Source organism: Embiotoca jacksoni, unplaced genomic scaffold, assembly GCF_022577435.1.
Source record: "Embiotoca jacksoni isolate LCO1_2020_lvr unplaced genomic scaffold, fEmbJac1.0.p SCAF_12, whole genome shotgun sequence".
NCBI lineage: Eukaryota > Metazoa > Chordata > Actinopteri > Embiotocidae > Embiotoca > Embiotoca jacksoni.
In genome coordinates, this window is record NW_027185252.1 from 13,984,202 (window position 1) to 14,005,010 (window position 20,809).

Consider the following 20,809-nt stretch of genomic DNA (forward strand, 5'->3'; position numbering starts at 1 on the left):
TCCGTACGTACGCGGAGCGGTCACGTGTCTAGGTTCTATGTTTCTAATTCTATGTTCTCTTTCTCTTCCCCCCCCACCTCCCCCTCCCTCCTCCTCCTCCCGGGCGCGCCTGTAATGACGTACGACAAAAAAAAAAAAGTAACAAAAACAAGCTAATTAAGGCTGGACCACTTTACGGTGGATTATTCGGATTTTCTGGTGTGTACGAACCCAACTCGAGATACGTACATACACATATCAAAGTAAAGTTAGGAATATGTGTTTATCGCATGCGGTAACGCGTAGCCGGGCTTTACAAGCTCGCTTACCCAAAGGCACGCAGTCGCTTTGCTGATGACGCCACAACGTTTTGACATTGTCACAGAGCGTGGTAGAAGGGAAACATCGGCAAGGTTGATATTTTAAAACCGTAACGCTTTCTAATATATTGGTATATATTGGATTTGTCCGCCCACCCTGTGGTTGTCGGTTTAACGCTACGATCAGCCGCCAACTATCGTTTCTGTCTGCGGAGGATCTGCTTCAGTCATGGCTCTCCTCCGGCTTTCGTCGTCCCTCCGCGGGCTTCTCGCCGACACGTCGTCCCTCCTTCGTCAGAGGAGCTTCAGGTGAGAGTTTTCAGTGCCAAAAGTTTCGAGACAAACAAACAAACAAACAAACAAACAAAAACAAGTTTTCTTCCGTTTGGTTCATGTTTAAATAAATGTCTGACGTATTTTCTGTGTAAAAATAAAAATAACACCTACGTGAGTTTGAAAAATACCGTTTTCATAGTCTGTATGGGGACTTTAGCAAAAATATTTACACAATGACATTTTTGATGGCAAATTATTAGTCACGTGGGTTCTAATTGCTCAATGAGTAAAGGGAAATAACAGGACTGAACAGCCTGGTACCTTCAGGAAATGACGTCACTTTATTGTAACGCAGCCTTTTAAAACCAGGGAAAGACAACAATAATGCTGTATTACAGTATCCAAACTCTAAGACTATATCTAGTCTCACGATACAATAAAATATGGAAGCATCACCAAATAAACATGTAATAGACATCTGTGATATTTTTTTTCTGAATTGTTCAATGCACATGAATATATTTGACCTTTCTCAGTAAAGTTCCCAGTTCTCCATTATTGATTTCCTGAATAATAGCAGCTCTGATCTCAGGGCAGGGCTGTTTAAATAGGTACAGGTTAGATTTTAAATTGTATTGAAGCCATATCGCCTCATTTACAGCTACAAGAGTAGTGTGGTGTCTCTCTTGGCACCAATGTCAAATCATTTTAATTTGTTGATTTAGTCATATAATATGGTTTCAGGCTCCTTGTTGTAAATGACACTATGGAGTCAACCCTGAATCAGTTCTGTTTTCACTGTTTATGATGCATCTGCAGCCTTTTTCAGTAGATTATATAATAAATATATATACTCAGCTTAAGCAACTTGTGCAAGTTGTGAAATTTTCTTAAAATTTTGCCTATTAAAAAAAAAAAACAGTGAAATATTTGCCTGCCGGCTGACTGAGGTGTCTCTGGAGAAGAACTGTAATCATTTTCATGATCTTTGATATTCAGTAATAATCAGTGTCCCTGTAGGTTTCCAGTAAGTTAAAGATAACCAATTTACTTTTTGTCTTCGTAGTGTATCTGCTGTTGCAGCGGCCATTCAAAAAATGACCAGGGTCCGTGTCGTGGACAACAGCTCTCTCGGAAATACACCGCATCACCGTCCACCGAGAGTGATCCACGTCTACACCAAGAACGGCGTGGGAAAAGTTGGCGACAGAGTCTTACTTGCCATCAAAGGACAGAAAAAGAAAGCACTAATCATTGGACAGAAAATGCCCGGAGAACGCATGAATCCACGCTTTGACTCAAACAATGTTGTTCTGATTGAGGACAATGGTAACCCCACTGGAACGAGGATTAAGGTCCCTTTACCCACACATCTACGTAAAATGGAGGGAGATTACTCGAAGGTGCTGGCAATTGCGAGTTCATTTGTTTAACTGCATCACTCAACTGTTCTTTTTAAGATGTTCACACTGCATATTTCACATATGCTGGGAGTTATGAGCATTTATGCTTGTTTGTTAATTTCAATAAACTTTCCTTGTTCCAGTTATTGACTCTATATCATTTGTTGTTGTTTATTAATATACAAACAGGACATTCAAGTCTTTGTCAACATGTCTGGCATTTTACGGAGGCCTCTTTATGTTTACAGTAAATACAACCCTTACCTTGAACACTTAGGGGTTTTCTACTGCATTTTGAGCAGCTAAATGTGGGTCGACCTTATATTGTTATAAACAAACAGAAAGCAGGAACCTTGAGGGAAATATTTAATGAAGGCACAATATACATTCACAGCACAAAACACATGACTGGCACTTTTTTAATAGCTGCTTCTAACATCATGGTAGCAGGTATAAGGCATTCAGTATTGTGATATCTGTAGATGTCACTTGAGTGAACTGATTGTATTTGTTATTAATGTGAGGCAACTTCACAAGCAGCTTCTTTCAACTAAAATCCCAGTGCAAAATAAAAATGAACAAGGGTCAGCTGCTTCACTTCAACTATATAGATAGTATAGATAGATAGAAGTATATCAATATGATATTATACAAGTTAAACTTTAGTATAAAATGCAAAAAAGGTCTTCATTGACATTAGATTGGGTCTGTACTGCCACCTACAGGTGTAAATATGATACTACCAACAACACGTGATATTTCCTGATTTCCAAAATCGGTTTTAAAAAAGGAAACATGAGTGTAGAATGATTAAAAAAAAATATAAGACTTAAATGTACTACAGTAATGGATTCAACACTTTCAACAGCTTTTAGTGAGATTTCATTGTTAGTGAATCAGCCAACATTCATACAGACAGCAAAACTAAAATATGGAAATATAAAATCAACTTGCAATGCATGTTACAGGGAGTGAGTTTTGTCATGCACATGCCGGGTTTTTTTTTTTTTAACACAGATGACAGATTTATGTGGCACAGAGACTTCTTCATACTGTCGATTTGCATAGTTTCTAAAATGCAGCCAGGAGACGTTGTTGGACTTTGGTTATTGTCACACAGGTATTTTTGCTAGTTTTCTTTACGCTGAGGTGGGATGTGTCAAAGGATTAGCAAGTGACTGAGGCTGAGGGGTTTTCAGAGCTCCAGGTTCATGGCACTAGACCTGTCCTCTGTACCCTCCTCCAATAACGATGGTCCTCTTCAACCACACATTGTCATGTAAAGCCACTGGCAATGTGAGGAATAAAGTTAGACAAACAGAAGAGAGCGACAAAAATGTACAGAGTTTTTACTTTTACAACAGAACTCACCTCTGTGATATTCATCTCAGCCTCTCCAGATCCCTCCTTGTCAAACTCCCGGAAAGACCCTGTTAAATTCAGTTTATACGGCTCAGTAATTGTGTTGTAATTCCCACTTAATATAATTTAAACATATAGTGTACGTTTGTAAGAACATGTATAGCAATATTACTCACTAAACATGGATTCAAGCTTGACCAAGCAGCAGATGAAGTTGTCAAAGTCAATCATCTCATTCTCTGCGTACCGGGCGACCAGAATCTGGTGCAGTCGGTTATTCAGTTTAAAACCTATACAGCGACAGAAACACAGTTTAAAAAAAAAGGGCTGCAATTCTCATTCGTGAGAGTTTGAATACTATATAACGACGTCAACACAATACTCCTCATTCTACCTGCTTCCTCCACAGCAAGCCGCATCTCGTATGAGCTCATGGCCCCGGACTTGTCAAGGTCAAATTGTCTGAAAGTGACCTGAGAGATGAAGACAGAAATGTATATACAGGAGTGTAGGTGTGTGTGTGTGTGTGTGTGTGTGTGTGTGTGTGTGTGTGTGTGTAACGTTCACTTGACGTTGTTATTATTCCACACGTTCTTACCAGCCACTTTCGGATCTTGTTCCAGAGGATCTGAAACTCAACCAGTCCTAAACGGGCACTGCCGTCTTTCTGGTAAACATTGTGTCAAGGCATGAAACTACACGCAATCACTGTTATGATAAATTCATGATTTTAAACAATCAATTACATGGTTTTTGACCCATTCATCACCAATAAGTAGACAAGATACATCCATCAGGTTGACCATGGTCCTACATGATTCCAAACTGAAGCCGTCAGTCTTCAGATCTTTGTCTGAAATAGTAAAAACACTCATCTGAAACAGTTTGACTCATAAAGTCACAGTTACAGTGAAGCTGTTAAGGCCGGTCAGGATGGAGATGGTGTGGAATCTAATACAGTAACGGGAGATGTATTACTAATATGAAAACCTCCCAGCAGCTATGAATTGTACTAAAAATAACCAGAAAACTCACGCCGGGAGACGACTCTGTTTAGAATGGTCCTCAGCTCATGAACAGAAATCTCCATGTCCTGGAAAACACAGAGGACAAGAACATTTCCAAGTTTTTATTCAAGTATGAAAAACTTCATTGACTCTATTTTCTTCTACAACAAGGGTGCTGAGATATTTTAAGCTTTAGATATTAACAACACCATCATTTTCATTAATGTCTATAAACTGGATGAAACCAACAGATGTCATATTTTTATCATGATTTCCATGTTATTTTCCACCCTTTGAGGATTTACTGCCACTCTTATCATGATGTCATCTCATCTCGCCATGTTCCTCTGCGATGGTTTAATGGCATACGAGTAGAGAATTAGCGCCATCAACTGTTTATCTCGAGGTGCTTAAATTCTAAAATTCAACCCAACACATTTCAATGAGCAGGTATTAGCATAAACATGATTGGATTTATTTGCTACTACAGCCAATGATAAATAATAAATGGACCCTCTTTATAAGTTGAATGTATATTATTAAACTGTGATTAGGCTTATAGTATAATAGTGCTATAAAAATAATAATAGTAATAAGACACAGTAATTGTTAAATTGTAACTGTGTGTATGACAATTTATCGTCAACTAAAATTTCATGATATGGACAACCCTCCTTGCAATAAAGAACGCAGATAGTCAATCAAGAGGTCAGATTCTTATTAGATGAGCAAAAAATTGGATTTGGACAGTCTGAACATACAATTATTACTTTTCAGAACCTACCTCTCCTGCTAGTTGGGCAAACATGGACTTAAAAGAGTCATCAATATCATCCTCAGTTATTTCCTCCTGTAGGAAAGCAAAAATATGAAAGGCACGTGTGTGAAATCAGAAACCGAGATTTCATGTTGAATATTAAAATGTGCTACAGTCAATTGTCACTGATACATACGTCATCGCCAAAATCAGCAGAGATTTCATCATCCAGTTCTCTGCAACAGACAAAAACACATTAATAAGAGATCTCCTTTTTAATACATTATAATTAGTGATTTAAAATCACATGGAAAAGGCACATACTCTGTTTCTGACTGCTTTTCAGTGAAGACTCTGAGGACAAAGTCGGCCTCTTTACTGGGCTCAAAGGTGGAGGGGACGATGAGGTACTCTCCGGGAGGAAGCCGCAGCCGTGTGCTCACCTCCCGCAGGTTGATGAAGGTCTCTGAGCGAGCGCACGATGAATGCTTCAAGAAGAAGTCCTTCTTCAAATGGACATTCTGGCAGCCTCTGAACTGAAGGCAGCAGGGAACAATAAACAAGGTTTAGATGTATTGGAATGTTTTTATATCCATTTAAAGTAAATCACATACTTTATACAAATGTCAATCAATCATTTTACAAAGCATCTGAATGAAAAGTAACTTTCATATGGAAGGGAAGAAAAAAAAAAAAGTACATATTTGCTTTTTTCTTTTATAAAAAGAAGATTAGTTGTAGTGTGTGACTATCATAGTCTACCAATTATAATAAGTGTAAAGCAGACTTTTATACAATGAATTTGTTAAACGGAAACCACCGGCTGGCTGGAAGAGAGAAGAAAAGCTTTTAAAAGCTCTGACATGATCAGCAGTCTCGTAAACTCTATATCATATAAAGTAAATGGGATAAAACATGAAAAGTCTTCAGCACAGTGCTATGGGTCATGTTTATAATCTAATTTCTTTGGTTAAATGGACAGCAGTAGAAAGTGATGCTCTGCCTACCTCTTCTGGAATCTGCAAAAGAAGATAAAGAGAAAAAGTTAAGTAAATGAGCCCGCACAATATTGAAAAAATAATGTAACGTAGACATGCGAGGCCGTAAATATATCTTCCAACTTTGTTCTTACCTCATAGACAGCAAAGCCAATGGTGTGCATGTCCTGACCGTGGCGTCGATATCTGCGGCGGTCCTTCTGCATGAGGGCGACTAAAAAGCTGCACGCCACCTCGTTGTCCTCTGGGTCGTCGTCCTCCTCCAGCAGCGTGATCTTATACTGAGGGTTGATCCAAAACGTGTCTGCAGACATGGTGCAATACTGTTAGCCTCTTTCATTGTCTCGCGGTACATTAGAAGACCCGTTTACAGTTTGACTTCACAATTAATATTGAACACGAAAGGCATTTTTCTTGTGTCGAACAGCTGGGACTCACTGGGATGGTTCCTGCAGCCTCCAGCGGTGCTGCCTCTCCTCCACGTGCCGTAGAACTTCATGGTGTTCCAGTGGCTGAGATCGTCATCGCTCAGAACGTCAGGAGTCAAGTTACAGATCTCTAATCGGGAAAACTGCCTCGTGAAATCACTGAAGGACATCCTGGAAGGCGTGAGTGAAACATATTTAAATGATTAGTTTTACACTACGCTCATTAATTTCCGTGATAAAAGTTAGAGGAGACGTTTGATACAACTCTCATTTCTGTTTAACTCGTAGTCATTGCCAAAGCGTCAAATACATCAGACATCTATTTTCTCAAAGTCCACTGATGTCTCTGAGATATGCACAAGGTGCTTTAGGTTTAGGTTTACTGAAAGAAGCCAAATGTGTAAATGTGTGGGTTATATCTAACCCACTTTAAGTCATTCAGGGTTGTTTTTTTTGGGGTGGGGGTTCTAAAGCTGTGATTTTGATGACCAGAGATGAGTTTTCAGTGGTTCAATCATTGCCAAGAGATGGACTTTAAAATAAATCAATGTTGAATTTTGCTTTTAAACAGACACAAACACCAGTTTCCTGGGTGAAGGTCCTATGCTTAATTTGTCCATCCACCCACGATCCCCTGACCGTCTCACTTTTTATGGTACATCACCTGACTTCTTTCTTCAAACTGAACAGTCAGGGCACTCTGTGTGTATCTCTGAAACAACAGCTTTGACCAAATGGCAGTATTTGACAGCTGGAGCCAGGAGACAGTTAGCTTAGTTGAGCACAAGGAGTGAAATGAGGAAGAAAAAGCTAACAACACATTTAATCTTGTTGCTTAATAAAAAATTTAAAAAAAATCAGTGAAACCAATATGTCATGGTGTTACAGTGGCAACAAGACTCAATGAAGTCACTGCTTCTGTCCTGTGTTACCTGTATTTGTATGGATTTAACAGACAAAATATAATTTGTATTTAAGTGAGCTTTACAGGTGCTCAGGGGGAAATTTTGCTACCTGTGTCAGGTAGCAGAGTCGGGCAGCATGTTTTCTCATTTCTTTGTGCAAAGATAAGCAAACAGTCTCCCGGCTTTGGCTTAATATTTAACACACCGCATGAGTGATATCAATCATCTTATTCAACTATAGGCAAAGAAGTAAATTTCCTCAATTCTTATAGTGGACCATCTTACCAAAACTCCCCATCTTCCATCTGAAGATGCAAGTCCTCTCTTTCAGGAGGGTCAATCTCATCCCACTCAGAGGAACTATGAATGACAAGACAGAGAGACAGGGATAAATGCTGAAGATGAAATATTATAAAGGAAGATTTCAACTAAAAGAAACTATGGATGGAAAGCTTTTAGTACACCGGGCTATTTATGCCTTTTCACACTCACTTGTCACTCCAGGCACCAGTCCACTCCACCTGGCCCCAGGGGTTACGTACTCGGATGAGGCGCACCATGCTGCCGCGGAAATCAACCTACATAAAACCGGAGAGAGAGGGACTTTAAAACCATAGATATCATGCGTAATGATAAATGATTAAAAACAACTGGGTCTTAGACACAGACCTCCTTCAGCCCAGTGACGGAGTAGGCGTGGCCCTTCACAAGCTTCTTGAATGTAACAGCCTCCATGTCGAAGGCACTGGTGATCTGTAGGTAGGAATTTTATAACACAGTAATAAACAGGGCAGCTTTTAATGTAACTGGCCCTCTCAAAATCTTACACAATTGATCTGCATGTCTTGGTGGTGTGCCAGTGTGTGCAGCACTTACATCGATAGAGCAGCCCAACAGGGAGCCTCTCTCCAGGGCTTTGCCGATTATCCTGTGCAGATCTCTGGGAGCGCTGCGGAGCTCATACATCTCGGACACACCACCCGTGAAGTCCTCAAACCCTTCAGTGGTGCTTCCTCCTGACAGAGCCTCATAGGAGCCACTTAGCCTGACAGCACATGTGAAGCAAACATCAGATTGATTGCAGTGCTTCAGATTATGACTTCCTGCTAAATACTAAATAATGTTAACAACTGCACAGGCAATTTGAATACCAACTTGGCGTAAGCTTTCTCCAGAAGTGCACTCCAGAATTCATTGCCCTCAGCTGAATGGACAAACATGAGCTCCCTGTCTTTGACAGGCAATCTGTCATCAATGACGACATCTACCCATTCGCCGAACTGCCAGAACTGCAACACAGAGCAATAATCAAGAACCCCCATCTGTCTAAATTGAATGGAAGGTAAAAGAGTAGAAGACGATCTTAAAATACCTGAAAGTGGAAGATTCCAGCATAATCGTCCTGGAAGGACTGACCGTGCGGAACGACCCGATGAAGAAGCCTCTCGTTCAGGGTGAGGGAGCCGATGGCTGCAAGGAGCCAGCAGTCACCTGGAACAAAGAGAGGGGAAGTGTTTAGGAACCTCCAACCAACTGTGTCTTCCTTTTGTTTTTCAGAGCAGATCCAACATGAAGGACTCACCCAGCGCTCCCTGGCAGATGTCTGTTCTGGTCGCACCACCCACGATGAACTGAGGGTCATCTGTCAGTTCCTGTGGGGATGAGTGGGTGAAGACAATCAAATCAAATCAACCACCTCCTCAGAAATCACACTAATTTCTACTGCGGGGCATCACACGTTACAAAGCATTGCTTTTCTTTCATGTATGGGCCAACTGTGTTTATATGAGGCACTGTAACCACATGTCACAGTGAAGGAGTGGTCAGAAAATGCCATGCGATGCCAACAGCTGCAGATGTCTGACAAGTTCCTGTCCCTACTCGTCCTATTCTGTCTGAGTTTGCAGACATGCAATTAGACAGTGTCACCGATACGTTTGTTTATATGATAAGTTCCAATCATGACAGGCAGCAGTCAAAACAACAAGCCATTTGTGAAATACACAAGAAGGATTCAGAAAAATAATCAATGTATTTTTAGCATTAGGTGTGTAGAGGGTTTTTTTTTGTTGTATTTTTATGTTCTAATATTAAACAGTATTACTTTTTTTTTCTTGTTAGGTTTCTTACCGTGGGCCTAATCCACTCCACATCTTGAGTTTTAGAGGAATGGGGCGCGAGTTCCTTGAAGCCCAGGGATGGAGGCTCGGCAGGGAAATAGTGGTCTTCGAATAGGCAGCCCGACTCCACACATTCCTGCTTCAGTGCCTCGTAGTCCTGGTTGGCGAAGTGAACAGCCTGGTCCTTGGAGCCCATGCCTTCTGCCCGCAGCCTGTTGGCTTGTATGCTGGCAGATATCCCTCCAGCTGGATACATCCTGGTAGAAAGATAAAAATATGGAGCTGAGTATGCATGCTGCCATCTATAAATAGCAGTAGGCTAATCAGGCGCACATTCTAGTCCAAGAGTTACAGCACAGCAATCGGGAGAGGGAGTGTGTTAAGAAAAAAAAAAAGAAACAAAAAAAGAGAGCATCAGCCTTAAACTAATTGCTCCCACTCAAGACACAGATTCTGCATTATGCTGCCAGCCTGCAAGTAGCACAAAGCCAAGGCTGTAGCCACGAAGCAAACTGACCTCAGTTTGCCACGAAGCAAACTGAGGTCAGTTTGCTTCGTGGCAAACTGACCCGTGGCTGTTTAATAGATTTTTAAACAGTTCGATACTGTTTAATCATCTATTATATTTTTAGGTTAAGAGACCCAGAAACCTTAAAACCTGTACATTTCATAATTTAAATGTCAAATCCTGCAAATAGAAATAATGCAGGCCTTTTCATACCAACACTTTTAACAACCAAGTAACAATTTTTTGAGTTTATCTTCAAGACCGAATAGTGAATTGTGGCATATAAGGGCAAAGTAAATGTGCTGCTGTGGAAACTTCAGTTAGAAAATAAAAGCACAGCTCAGCAGATAAATAACTGACATACAGAAAGTATGTAAAGAAAAGAAGTGAATATGGGTGAATGTGAGACAAGAACCACCTTAAACACAACAAACCAGGTAATAACAAAATAAATATGATACCTTGTCTGTAGGCTGAGAGGGAGAATGAGACAAAAAGAGAGAGTGAAAGGTCATTCATCATAAAGACGAGATGCTTTTGTCTTACTAAAACGTTGATCATCAGCTACAGAAACTTATTCAGCAGCCATGTTAGGAAAAGTGGGCGTTAATGAAGGAACTTCATTGATTAGGACTCAGTCGGGATCTTTTCTTTTTTTTTTTTTTTCTGAATGCACTTGTTTCTCTATGCCAAAGTCTTCAGGGAGGACATAAGAGCTCTGTGAGGAAACCAGGAGCTAAAAGAACCCAATATGTCCAAAAAAGATCTGTTATATTTAAAGTTGATACTTGGATATCCCTTTCTGAAGCAGTGCTGGGGAAAAAACTGGGGACATGGCACGATCAATTATGCCGCTCTACTCAACTCAAAAGGAATCCTAAATGAGCTGAGTTTGGTAAACAGTGCAGGCACTGACAGTAAGAGGGGGAAACTTGTCTGGGGCTCTAGTGGTGAGGGAGCAGGAGATACATGAGAAAAAAAATAATGGTTGGAGAATGTGTTGGTGTGCTAAATAGGCTATGCTTTGGATAGAAACAATTCTGCAAACAAGGACATTGTTTATATAGGGCCAGTTCTCCCCCCTCCCCCCACTAACCCTGAGGCCCCACATGCCTGTAAAGTCTGCAGGAATGTACCTCTGTAGTGCTACTGACCAAAAGGACATCTCTACCTTCCCCCAATGGACAGAAAAGCTGATCCGTGCAGTACAGTGATGATGATGTCATCCATAGGGTTTCAACCTCAACAATACCCTAATATCACCAACAGCCTCTCTTGTCAAAACTACTGGTCCAGTAGTCTGAAAATACTGAGATCTGCTGCACATATGTTGACTACTCAGTAAATTCATAGGCCTACTACTATCAGAAGTCTCAGTTTGGCAGGCATGTAGTGAAGCTCAGATTGTTTGCTGCACCTGTTCTAAAGTACAAAGTGGGCCTGTCTTTACGCGCACCGGCCTGTAGTCCGTTGCTTCAAAGATTTCTCACAAGAATAAATCACAATCACACTCTCTGGATGTAAAAACTGAATTTAATCTCTGTGCCTAAATATGACATAAGTGTTGACTATTATTAGAGTTACATTTACTACATGTATTATTTCGAGTTAAACAGCACGGTGGCCTCGGCTGCACTACAATAAAACCATCCGGCACCGTTAAGCTCACGCGCAATAATTCCCAACAAATAAACAAGAGAACTTCACTCACCAGCACTCTGAAGGCAATTTAGAGCTCCTTTTGTACAAATCCCAAAGTGATAATCCGGTAAGTGACTGAATCTAAAGTGGGCAGTGGTTTGGACAGGCGCAGATCTAACCCTCTCACTGCGCGAGCGCACGCACACGCACGCACACTGCAGGAACGACTCGCCCCTGCAGGAGGATGGGCCGCTGCTCAAACGGAGCACCACACACCGCCGCTAGAGGCGCTAAAGACAGCCTGATCACACCCTGATCACACCAAAACCTCAGTAAACAAAGATGATACGATGAGGTAATGTAAGGTTGACAGTTCAAATAAGTACAACATTATTTTGTTGCCGTGTCCTTAACATATTATCATTCATTTTAAGATTACAAATTGCCGGGCTAAAGCAACCAATATAAGCTTCAACAAATACATTTGGGGTTGGCAATAAATAAATAGCTAAATCAATGAACATGTTAAATGAACAGATATCATAATACACGCTATAGCTACAATATATATACATATATATCCACAAAAGCATTTTATATGCTCATTTAACAACATACAAGATGCTATTGTGTCACATAAAAACATAGTTAATAAACATTAAAACAAAAATCTTCTCTCCGAAGCAACTGAATGTTAAAGTCCATATAAACTACTCTGTCTTCAGTTCACACATTAGAAAACTCTACAAATGATTGAAGTGGAAACTACACTGTTGATGGTTAAATACAACATATCATCACTATAAACATGAATCATTCGCTCACATATAATGATCAGGCAGGTGAAATTCTACACTCATCTATGCCAATCCTCTTTATAAACCCTTCAGTTGTGCAACACCAGAGAGATAATGTGCCATAAATGTTCCCAAAGGTCACCAAACACTGCATCTATTTGACTGAAAGCTGATGATAAACAAACATAGCTACTGTAGTTATGTGACTATCCTTTGTGTCGCTTCACTTACACTCTATTCTGAAATGGGTTAAATTATCAGTACAGGATTAAGCAACATTTAGAGGGTTGTTTGGTTAGTGTCAATGATCAAACCACACCCTCTTATGCCAGAGATATTATAGCCTGTTAGCTATTAGCTGTTTGGTAAAGACAGCATTACATGTATACTTTATAATTTGTAATGCCATGAAACTCTAGTAATAATTAATTCTGCCAATAATGATATTACTTTACAGCCATAATGAATACATTATAATAATATAAGTCAGAGGACTGTTTATGGCTTATATTAATTTGCGTACTTTCAACACAGTAGACAACAACTTAATAACTTAGTAATATAAATAATAATAATAAAAAATCAGCAGAAAGAGGGATATTTTTCTCTCCGTGATCTGCAAATTAACTAGCTATTAGGCAGGCATGCAAACTGCTTAGCTCACAATTACTAGCAGCACCTGTTAACTTACCATACAATGAGCTCAGAGCAGATGCACCCTGTGGAAATCAATATAAAGTCTAGGTCTATTGTTATTTTCTCTGCTCATTTATTATGTCATGTTCACAAACAAAACTGTGTACACACAGCATTCAGTGGTTTAAGTCACACCCATCTTTGAACCGCCAGCAATAGTTAAGACAGCGAGCTTCTGTTGCAGTGTGGATAGCCTCAGGGCTGTTGTATAAGAGGACGCCCTTTGTCTGCGTGTGGAACGTATTCCTCAAATGAAAATCAGCTCTTAAATAAGGAAAAGGTTGTAACAGTCTGCTGTGACCAGTGGATTTCTCTGCTGGTTAGGATGATGGTTATGATGTCTCACTGCTTTCACAGCTGCAGCTCACATCACTAAATTGCAGGTTAGAGCTGGTGTTGGCCTTGTATCAACAGTGCAACTCCTGATCAAACTGACTTTGAAAACTGTTTGATTAAGACTTTACTTTGTTGTATTCAGACTAAAGGATGTAAGAACAGAATACGGATATAAGATACACGCTCACTGGATTCAACTGTTGCTTCATTACATACATTCAAGAGTTCCTTTCACAACTCTCAGCTGTTTGTGCTACACGTAATCCTACATGTAGAGAAACACCTCTATCTTTTTTATGTTGTGGTACTTTTATAGTTCGTTAGATTGTGTAAAAGTTACAAACTTAAATCAAGCAAATCATTTGAAGTGGGAGACATTAATTGCAAAACATTCCCCACCTCCACCACGCTCACAAATAACATCTAAATAAGGCGATGAGAGTGGCGTGTTGTGTTTGCCTTTAAACAGGGGCACACCTGTTTGTATTTCAGTTGTGGTCGCAGCCATCTCATTGCAGATTTGCATAGGGTTGTTGCTATGCTCGCCTCACCTGCCCAATGGAGGCCAGGGAGGCCGCTCCCTGTCTGTCATCCGACCCAGTCTTCCCATCACCAGTAGCAGCTATAAAGGAGACTGAGACAAAGGCACACCTGCATTGCGGTAGGAAGATCAGCTTCACAAGTTAACCCAGCATACAAAGAGAGAAATCCAGTCCCACCATCCAGGCACTCTACATACTGTACAACTTAGCAGTGAGGATGACATCCACGGCAGATCGACTGGCCCACCAGCAGCAAAAGGAACAAGGCATTGGAACCAACAAACAGGCAGTAAAGTTCTCCAAGCAGGATTATGAGGAACTGCAGCAGCAGTGTCTGGAGAGCAGACGCCTGTTTGAGGACAACTGCTTTCCAGCTGAGCGCAAATCATTGGGCTACAATGAGCTGGGACCATACTCACCCAAGACCAGGGACATTGTTTGGATGAGGCCAACGGTAAGAAGCAGAAGCAAAAAGAAACAGAATAAAGTTTGTTTAACACCCACAGGATTTCTTCCAGGGAACAAATTATAGCTACGATCAATGAAAAATTCTCAAAACTGTGTTCAACTTTTTGCATTCCTTATAGGAGCTGTGTTCCAACCCAAAGTTTGTCGATGATGGAGCCACAAGGACGGACATTTGTCAAGGAGCTCTGGGTAAGTGTGGGTTAAGAGGATGTATGAATGATGGGGATAATTCAATTCTTAGCAGGAAACTAAAAAGGAAAAGATTTGTTGGTACATCGCTGTTGCAATGTGGTGAAAACCACATACTTACCCAATCTTAGTCATGTAGTCATGTGGCTGCCCTCACTGTGCAGGTGACTGCTGGCTTATGGCTGCCATAGCCTCTCTGACTCTAGACCAGCGGATCCTGTCTCGTGTGGTGCCCCATGGACAGAGTTTCACCGAACGTTATGCCGGGATATTTCACTTTCAGGTCAGGCCAAGGCCTTTCTCATCAGACCACCAACACTGACTTACTGAGCATTTTTTCTTTCTGTGATTGCATGCTGGTACTCCAAAATACTCAAGTGCATATTTGGGAGCCTATAAAATGATCCCTGTAGCAGCACAATCAGTCAAAATATCAACTTTATATCTGTAACTGTTAAACCTCATTCAACAATTTCCAGACAAGTTTTATTTGTATGTTCTAGTCCATTTCAGTCACTTCATTCAACACAGCTAAAACATACTTGTTCTCCTACAAACCTGATCAGTGCTTTCCATGTGAAATGGCAAGTATTAGCAGCTTTCACCAGACCCTCCATCACTATTAGTTTCATACAAAAAAGACAAATCCAGCAAGCTGCAGCTAATTTCACCGCAGCTGGTGAATCACATTGAAGGACAGCTGAATTATTGCAGTTCATGGAGTATTAAATGCTGTGTTTACTGATGATGGTGTTTTCTACTCAGTTCTGGCAGTTTGGTGAGTGGGTGGATGTGGTGGTTGATGACCGTTTACCCACCAGAGATGGAAAGCTGCTGTTTGTCCACTCAGCGGAGGGCTCAGAGTTTTGGAGCGCCTTGCTGGAGAAGGCCTATGCTAAGTATGGATTTTTCCTCTCACGTCTTTTTCTTCATTAAAAAGAAATGCAAATGTGCAATAGTGTATATATTTACATCCCTCTGTGTCTGGCAGGGTGACTGGCTGCTATGAGGCCCTTTCCGGAGGAAACACGATTGAGGGTTTTGAGGACTTCACTGGAGGAATCGCAGAAATATACACCTTGAACAAGGCTCCACCGAAGCTCTTTCAAATCATTCAGAGAGCCCTCGGCCTGGGTTCACTGCTGGGTTGCTCTATTGATGCAAGTCTTATTTTTATACTGATTTTCTTCTAAATTTGCAAACAAACTCATCTATTATAATATAATGACGGGATCTGATTGAAATGTTAATTCTTGGTGCTTTCAGATCACGAGTTCCTATGAGTCAGAGGCAGTTACAGCTCTAAAACTTGTGAAAGGACACGCATACTCAGTTACTGGTGCAGGAGAGGTGAAAGATTCATCTAAACTGTCAACACGTATTAATGTTTTTTTTTTTTTTTTTTTTAACATAATGCATGCAAATTACATTATATTGCAAACTCTTGCTTTCTCTTCTAGGTTAATTTCCATGGCATGCTAGTTCAGCTGGTCCGTATCAGGAACCCATGGGGTCAGGTGGAGTGGACGGGGTCTTGGAGCGATGGGTAAATTTCATATTCTGTCTCCATAAGCCATCATCCCCTGTCAGGTAATAATATTCAGGACTTTTCAAAAAACCTGACTGTTTGTCCAAAACAGATCCAGTGAATGGAACTACGTCAGTGAAGATGAGAAATCAAAGCTGAACCATGTGGCTGAAGATGGAGAGTTCTGGTAAATCTACAGTTTATTACTTTTCATTTACTGTATATTTTATATGTACTGTACTTTTATATTGGTCTCTGCCAAGGGGATTATCTTTTTGGTGGGGTTTGTCTGTCTGTCCTTCAGAAGGATTACAGAAATACTACTGGCCTTATTTTTATGAAACAAGGGGAACAGTGTAGCATGGGCCAAGGAAGAACACGTTAAATATTGGAGCAGATCCGAATAATGGGTTGGATCCATGAATTATCTTTCATTATCCTTGTGCGATAGGACATTTGGCCTACTAAGTGCCATACATGTTAAAAACCAGTAGATGGCAGGAAAGCTCAATAGTGACAAAATATTTGAGAAATATGATGACTTCATATTAGTCCACATTTACAGGAAACAGTAATCCTCTGGCTTACTAAAATTGCAAGGTTTTATACGGAACAGCTGGAACGATTACATCTCCACAAATGTAAATATATCCAGACATATTGAAATGGTTTTGGTTATAGATTTGCATATCATAGGCCTTCGGACTACTGTAGACCATTGGCCTGGGTGGAGCTCTCCATCTCTAAGGGTCCTTTTAGTTATAAAATGCTACATATTTCGTTGAAGTTATGATGTAAATTGTTCCTTCTAAGCTCCTACATCACCGCAACTGATAAGACAAAGACGTGCTGAAAAAAATTAACTGAATATTTTCCTTAGTGAGAAATTTGTTCTTCTCCTCAGGATGTCCTATACAGACTTCATCAAGCAGTTCTCCAAGCTGGAGATCTGCAACTTGACCCCAGACACGCTCATGACCGATGACGTGGGCCACTGGAACAACTACCAGTTTGAAGGGATGTGGAGGGTCGGCTCCACTGCGGGCGGCTGCCGCAATCACTCCGGTAAGAAAAAGACTACAACAGTCCTGTAGGTCTGAGCAAGGAGTCCCGTTGCGGTACCTAAAATAAAAGATTACACTTATTGCATGTTCCAGCTACGTTCTCATCCAACCCTCAGTTTGTGGTGCGTCTGGAGGATGTGGATGATGATCCTCTGGATGGAGAGGATGGATGCACCTTCCTGGTGGGGCTGATGCAAAAGGATGGTCGACGTCAGATGAGACTTCAACGCAACCTTGAGACCATTGGCTTCGCCATTTATAAGGTGTCTCAGAATCATTTGGTGTTTCATATGAAAAAAACTGTCTTAAAAAAAAAAAAAGAAGAACAATAATTAATATAAATAATTACTAAAACCAAATTTGTTTTCTTTTTATAGGTCCCAGATGAGGTAAGTCCTGTTTTTGCCATTTTTGTTACTTAAAACTGAAATTTGAAATACATATCACATTACTTTTGGCCGACACTCCAGTAACAAAACTCTTCTCTCCTTTTAACCTTCAGTACAAAGGGCGCAGCAACATTCACCTCGGTCCTGATGTGCTGCTGCGTCAGAGTCCTGTGGCCATGAGCAACACTTTCATTAACACACGTGAGGTGTGTGACCGCTTCAAGCTTCCTCCAGGAGAATATGCCATAGTTCCCTCAACCTTTCAGCCTCACAAAAACGGCAGCTTCGTTCTCAGGGTGTTCTCAGAGAAACAGGCTGCAACCAGGTATCTGCAACACTTTAATAAATGGCACACACAGCTTTAGTTCATACAGCCATCTAGTGGACAACGCTCTAGAGACAGCTCCTTATTTGGAATATATATGGAATATATACAGAATGTAATTTACTACACATGTTATTCTCATGCAAGACTACAGAGTGTGCTCATTCTGTGCATTTCTATGTTTTTAGTCAACTGAAGGAGGACATTGATGCTCAGATAGAGGAGGTAAGAAAGTCACCAGAATAATGAGCTTATTTGTGTGCAGGCATTATTGCGAAACAGCCTTTTTTTTTCTTTCCACCTTAGTCCTGAGACACTTCCATATTATATGTTGAATTCAACATTCTCCGATATTTCAAATGCCAGTGTTTTTATTTGATTACATTTTGACTTCTATGCGTCTTTCTCTTACAGGAGAAGGTATCTGAGAGTGATGTGGATCCTCATTTCAAGCAGCTCTTCAAGCAGATCGCTGGAAATGTAGGTTAAGGAATATGAAAACAGTCAGTAAAAACCCATTTGATTACATCTGAACTGAATTCAGAACTAAAAAGTTCAGGTAATAACAAACACTTTTCAAACAGGACAGTGAGGTATCGGTCTTTGAACTGGTTCGAATTTTGAACAACGTTGTTTCTCACCGTAAGTACAAAAAAAAGTTTGATTATTTACGCATAGCATCTTTGTTTTCATTGACATAAGAGTTGGCCATGAATTGTCATTTTCTTGCAGAGTCTGACATCAAGACGGATGGATTCAGCATTGAGACAGGTCGCCTCATAATCAGTCTGCTAGACGTATCCTCTTTTAAATATAAACAAATGTAAAACACAGCTTTTTACTACAGCGGTCACTAGTGCCTCAAATCTGCTGATGTCATAATTCACCTGGTGAGCTCTTTTATAAACCTTAACATTCAACAGAAAGATGAAAGTGCCAAGCTGGGATTGATGGAATTTCACTTGCTGTGGAGCAAAATCCAGAAATATCGCGTAAGATGTTTTTTATGTGGTTTCAAATAAATGTTGGTCCTACTGGAATACCTGGCTGTCAATGTTAACGCAGCACGTGCTTGTGTGGGTCATATAGGAGATCTTCATGACTCATGACACAGACAACTCTGGCACTATGAGCTCCCATGAAATGAGAGGTGCCGCCACCAAAGCAGGTAACAAATATGAGCACGTGAGCAGTCTTATACACTTAAATCAACCAAATATCCACATTAAATTCTTTAACACGGAAAGAAACGGTTTTGAACTGTGGCAGGTTCATCTTTTACATGTTTAAAACCTTCTGATGTGTTTCACTGTAAAACAAACCTCTCCTGCTTTTGTCCATTAGCAAAATGTTCTGACTTTATTAAACAGGACTGCTTCAAATGGAATACGTTTGGCATGATATAAGAATAAATATATTAACTATTTAGATTAGTGATATTTGAACTGATTTTGCCGCTACAGTTGTAGTAACTTTGTATTAAGCTTTGAGAGACATATAAGAAATAGGCAATTAGAAAGTTAACATAGTACTTTTACTTTACTTATATGCTGCTCATTTCTTTGGATTTATGTCTGATTAGTGAAACCCACAGGACCAAGTAACGGCATATTGGCACAGTTGATGGTGTGTATGTGTGCCAGTGTGTGTGTGTGACATGAGAGGGATGTCACTGACAGAGTAGATAAGCCAGTTAGAGGACTCCCGCCCTGCATGCATGTATCTTTTGCCACGAGAACAAAACGTGCATGGGCGAGGCAATGTAAAATAATTCTATCTGACACCCTTTTTTAAAAACTATACTCTCCCAGGATCAGTAACAACCCTCAACCATAAAACTAACCCACACAAGCTAACAAGAAATGTCGACAAGAGACGGTTATTTTTTTGCCCACAGGTTTCCATATCAACAGTCCTGTGCTGCAGGCCATTGTCATTCGCTACGCTGATGCTCAGTGTGCCATTGACTTTGACAGTTTTGTAGGCTGTCTCATCAAACTGGAAATGCTCTTCAGTAAGTGTCAGCAAATGCAACAAAATCACTCTAATATATATCGTATCTCTCTTTTTAAAGAGCTGTGGCATGTTTACATTTCCAGTGTCTTTCCTTTCTCAACCAGAAATGTTTAAGGCCCTGGAGAGAAGTGGCTCAGGGAAGATTGAGCTGGACTTGCAGCAGGTGCGTGAGAAAATAAAAACTGCTGGTTTGTCTGCCCCTCCTAATTTCGACAGCTAGTTCTATAACTTTGTTTCCTCTTACAGTGGCTGTGCCTGGCGATCCATTAGCTCTGACGACAACACAAGCAAATATTCCAAATGCTTAAAGATGTCTGAACATATAAATGGAAAAAATATATTGTATATGTAATAATATATATGTTTCCTATTTTTTGGACATACACATTTTGTGCTGCAGGGAAAATTTAGCGTATTCATCTTCTTAGTTGGTGTTTTTGCTCTTTAGCTTTTGCAACTTCTGTCAAATGAAAGAAAAAAATAAAGAAATTAAGAAACTATGGCCTCTAGACTTTTGTCTTTGAAAAATCTTGCACAGATCTCAAAAATCAAATGGTTTAAACAGTCAGTGGGATATATCAGTGAGGTAGTCTGTGCCTTATTTTTTGTTTATGGTTGTTGGTAAGAAATTATTAATGCAGTTCCAGTGTCTGTGGTGCTGAGCTGGATGAAACAGGTAAAGCCGGAACAAGCTGTCAACCATGAACAATTAATAAGGGTGTGGCGATAGCTGAGCTGCACAGAAAACACAGACA

At 40.4% G+C, this 20,809-nt stretch overlaps 3 protein-coding genes across 3 annotated transcripts; 2 read left to right on the forward strand and 1 right to left on the reverse strand.

The window, feature by feature from the left end:
• The first annotated feature begins 176 nt into the window (after nt 1–176).
• Nucleotides 177–2,122, forward strand: mrpl14 (mitochondrial ribosomal protein L14). The gene is made up of 2 exons (XM_069144987.1): nt 177–608; nt 1,642–2,122. The coding sequence occupies exons 1-2, from the start codon at nt 529–531 to the stop codon at nt 2,006–2,008; spliced, it is 447 nt and encodes a 148-aa protein (XP_069001088.1). The 5' UTR covers nt 177–528; the 3' UTR covers nt 2,009–2,122.
• A 209-nt stretch (nt 2,123–2,331) lies between these two features.
• On the reverse strand, nt 2,332–11,891 carry capn1a (calpain 1, (mu/I) large subunit a). Its single transcript, XM_069144986.1, has 22 exons — nt 11,775–11,891; nt 9,566–9,812; nt 9,018–9,087; nt 8,808–8,926; nt 8,591–8,724; nt 8,312–8,480; nt 8,105–8,188; nt 7,928–8,013; nt 7,721–7,795; nt 6,541–6,701; nt 6,237–6,406; nt 6,112–6,123; nt 5,429–5,640; nt 5,301–5,340; nt 5,132–5,197; nt 4,376–4,433; nt 4,129–4,193; nt 3,939–4,007; nt 3,735–3,813; nt 3,517–3,630; nt 3,350–3,408; nt 2,332–3,266 (listed from the first exon to the last, which is right to left on the reverse strand). Exons 2-22 carry the CDS (start codon nt 9,809–9,811, stop codon nt 3,240–3,242), a joined length of 2,115 nt encoding a protein of 704 aa, XP_069001087.1. The 5' UTR covers nt 9,812; nt 11,775–11,891; the 3' UTR covers nt 2,332–3,239.
• Nucleotides 11,892–14,203: 2,312 nt separating this feature from the next.
• Nucleotides 14,204–20,554, forward strand: LOC138195509 (calpain-2 catalytic subunit-like). Its single transcript, XM_069144990.1, has 21 exons — nt 14,204–14,529; nt 14,663–14,732; nt 14,897–15,015; nt 15,498–15,631; nt 15,724–15,892; nt 15,999–16,082; nt 16,193–16,278; nt 16,373–16,447; nt 17,165–17,325; nt 17,418–17,587; nt 17,702–17,713; nt 17,827–18,038; nt 18,227–18,263; nt 18,453–18,518; nt 18,623–18,680; nt 18,771–18,835; nt 18,962–19,030; nt 19,128–19,206; nt 19,936–20,052; nt 20,159–20,217; nt 20,301–20,554. Exons 1-21 carry the CDS (start codon nt 14,293–14,295, stop codon nt 20,322–20,324), a joined length of 2,103 nt encoding a protein of 700 aa, XP_069001091.1. The 5' UTR covers nt 14,204–14,292; the 3' UTR covers nt 20,325–20,554.
• The last annotated feature ends 255 nt before the right edge of the window (nt 20,555–20,809 follow it).

What these genes read in the sequence shown, in the direction of transcription:
- mrpl14 (XM_069144987.1), top strand. Translation starts at nt 529, where the DNA reads ATGGCTCTCCTCCGGCTTTCGTCGTCCCTCCGCGGGCTTCTCGCCGAC. An exon ending in CTTCGTCAGAGGAGCTTCAG is followed by an intron (nt 609 to 1,641) that starts GTGAGAGTTTTC and finishes TTGTCTTCGTAG; the next exon opens with TGTATCTGCTGTTGCAGCGG.
- capn1a (XM_069144986.1), bottom strand. Translation starts at nt 9,811, where the DNA reads ATGTATCCAGCTGGAGGGATATCTGCCAGCATACAAGCCAACAGGCTG. An exon ending in TTGCCCAACTAGCAGGAGAG is followed by an intron (nt 4,434 to 5,131) that starts GTAGGTTCTGAA and finishes TGTGTTTTCCAG; the next exon opens with GACATGGAGATTTCTGTTCA. An exon ending in ACAAGATCCGAAAGTGGCTG is followed by an intron (nt 3,814 to 3,938) that starts GTAAGAACGTGT and finishes TTCATCTCTCAG; the next exon opens with GTCACTTTCAGACAATTTGA.
- LOC138195509 (XM_069144990.1), top strand. Translation starts at nt 14,293, where the DNA reads ATGACATCCACGGCAGATCGACTGGCCCACCAGCAGCAAAAGGAACAA. An exon ending in GCAAAATCCAGAAATATCGC is followed by an intron (nt 19,031 to 19,127) that starts GTAAGATGTTTT and finishes TGGGTCATATAG; the next exon opens with GAGATCTTCATGACTCATGA. An exon ending in CAAACTGGAAATGCTCTTCA is followed by an intron (nt 20,053 to 20,158) that starts GTAAGTGTCAGC and finishes TTTCTCAACCAG; the next exon opens with AAATGTTTAAGGCCCTGGAG.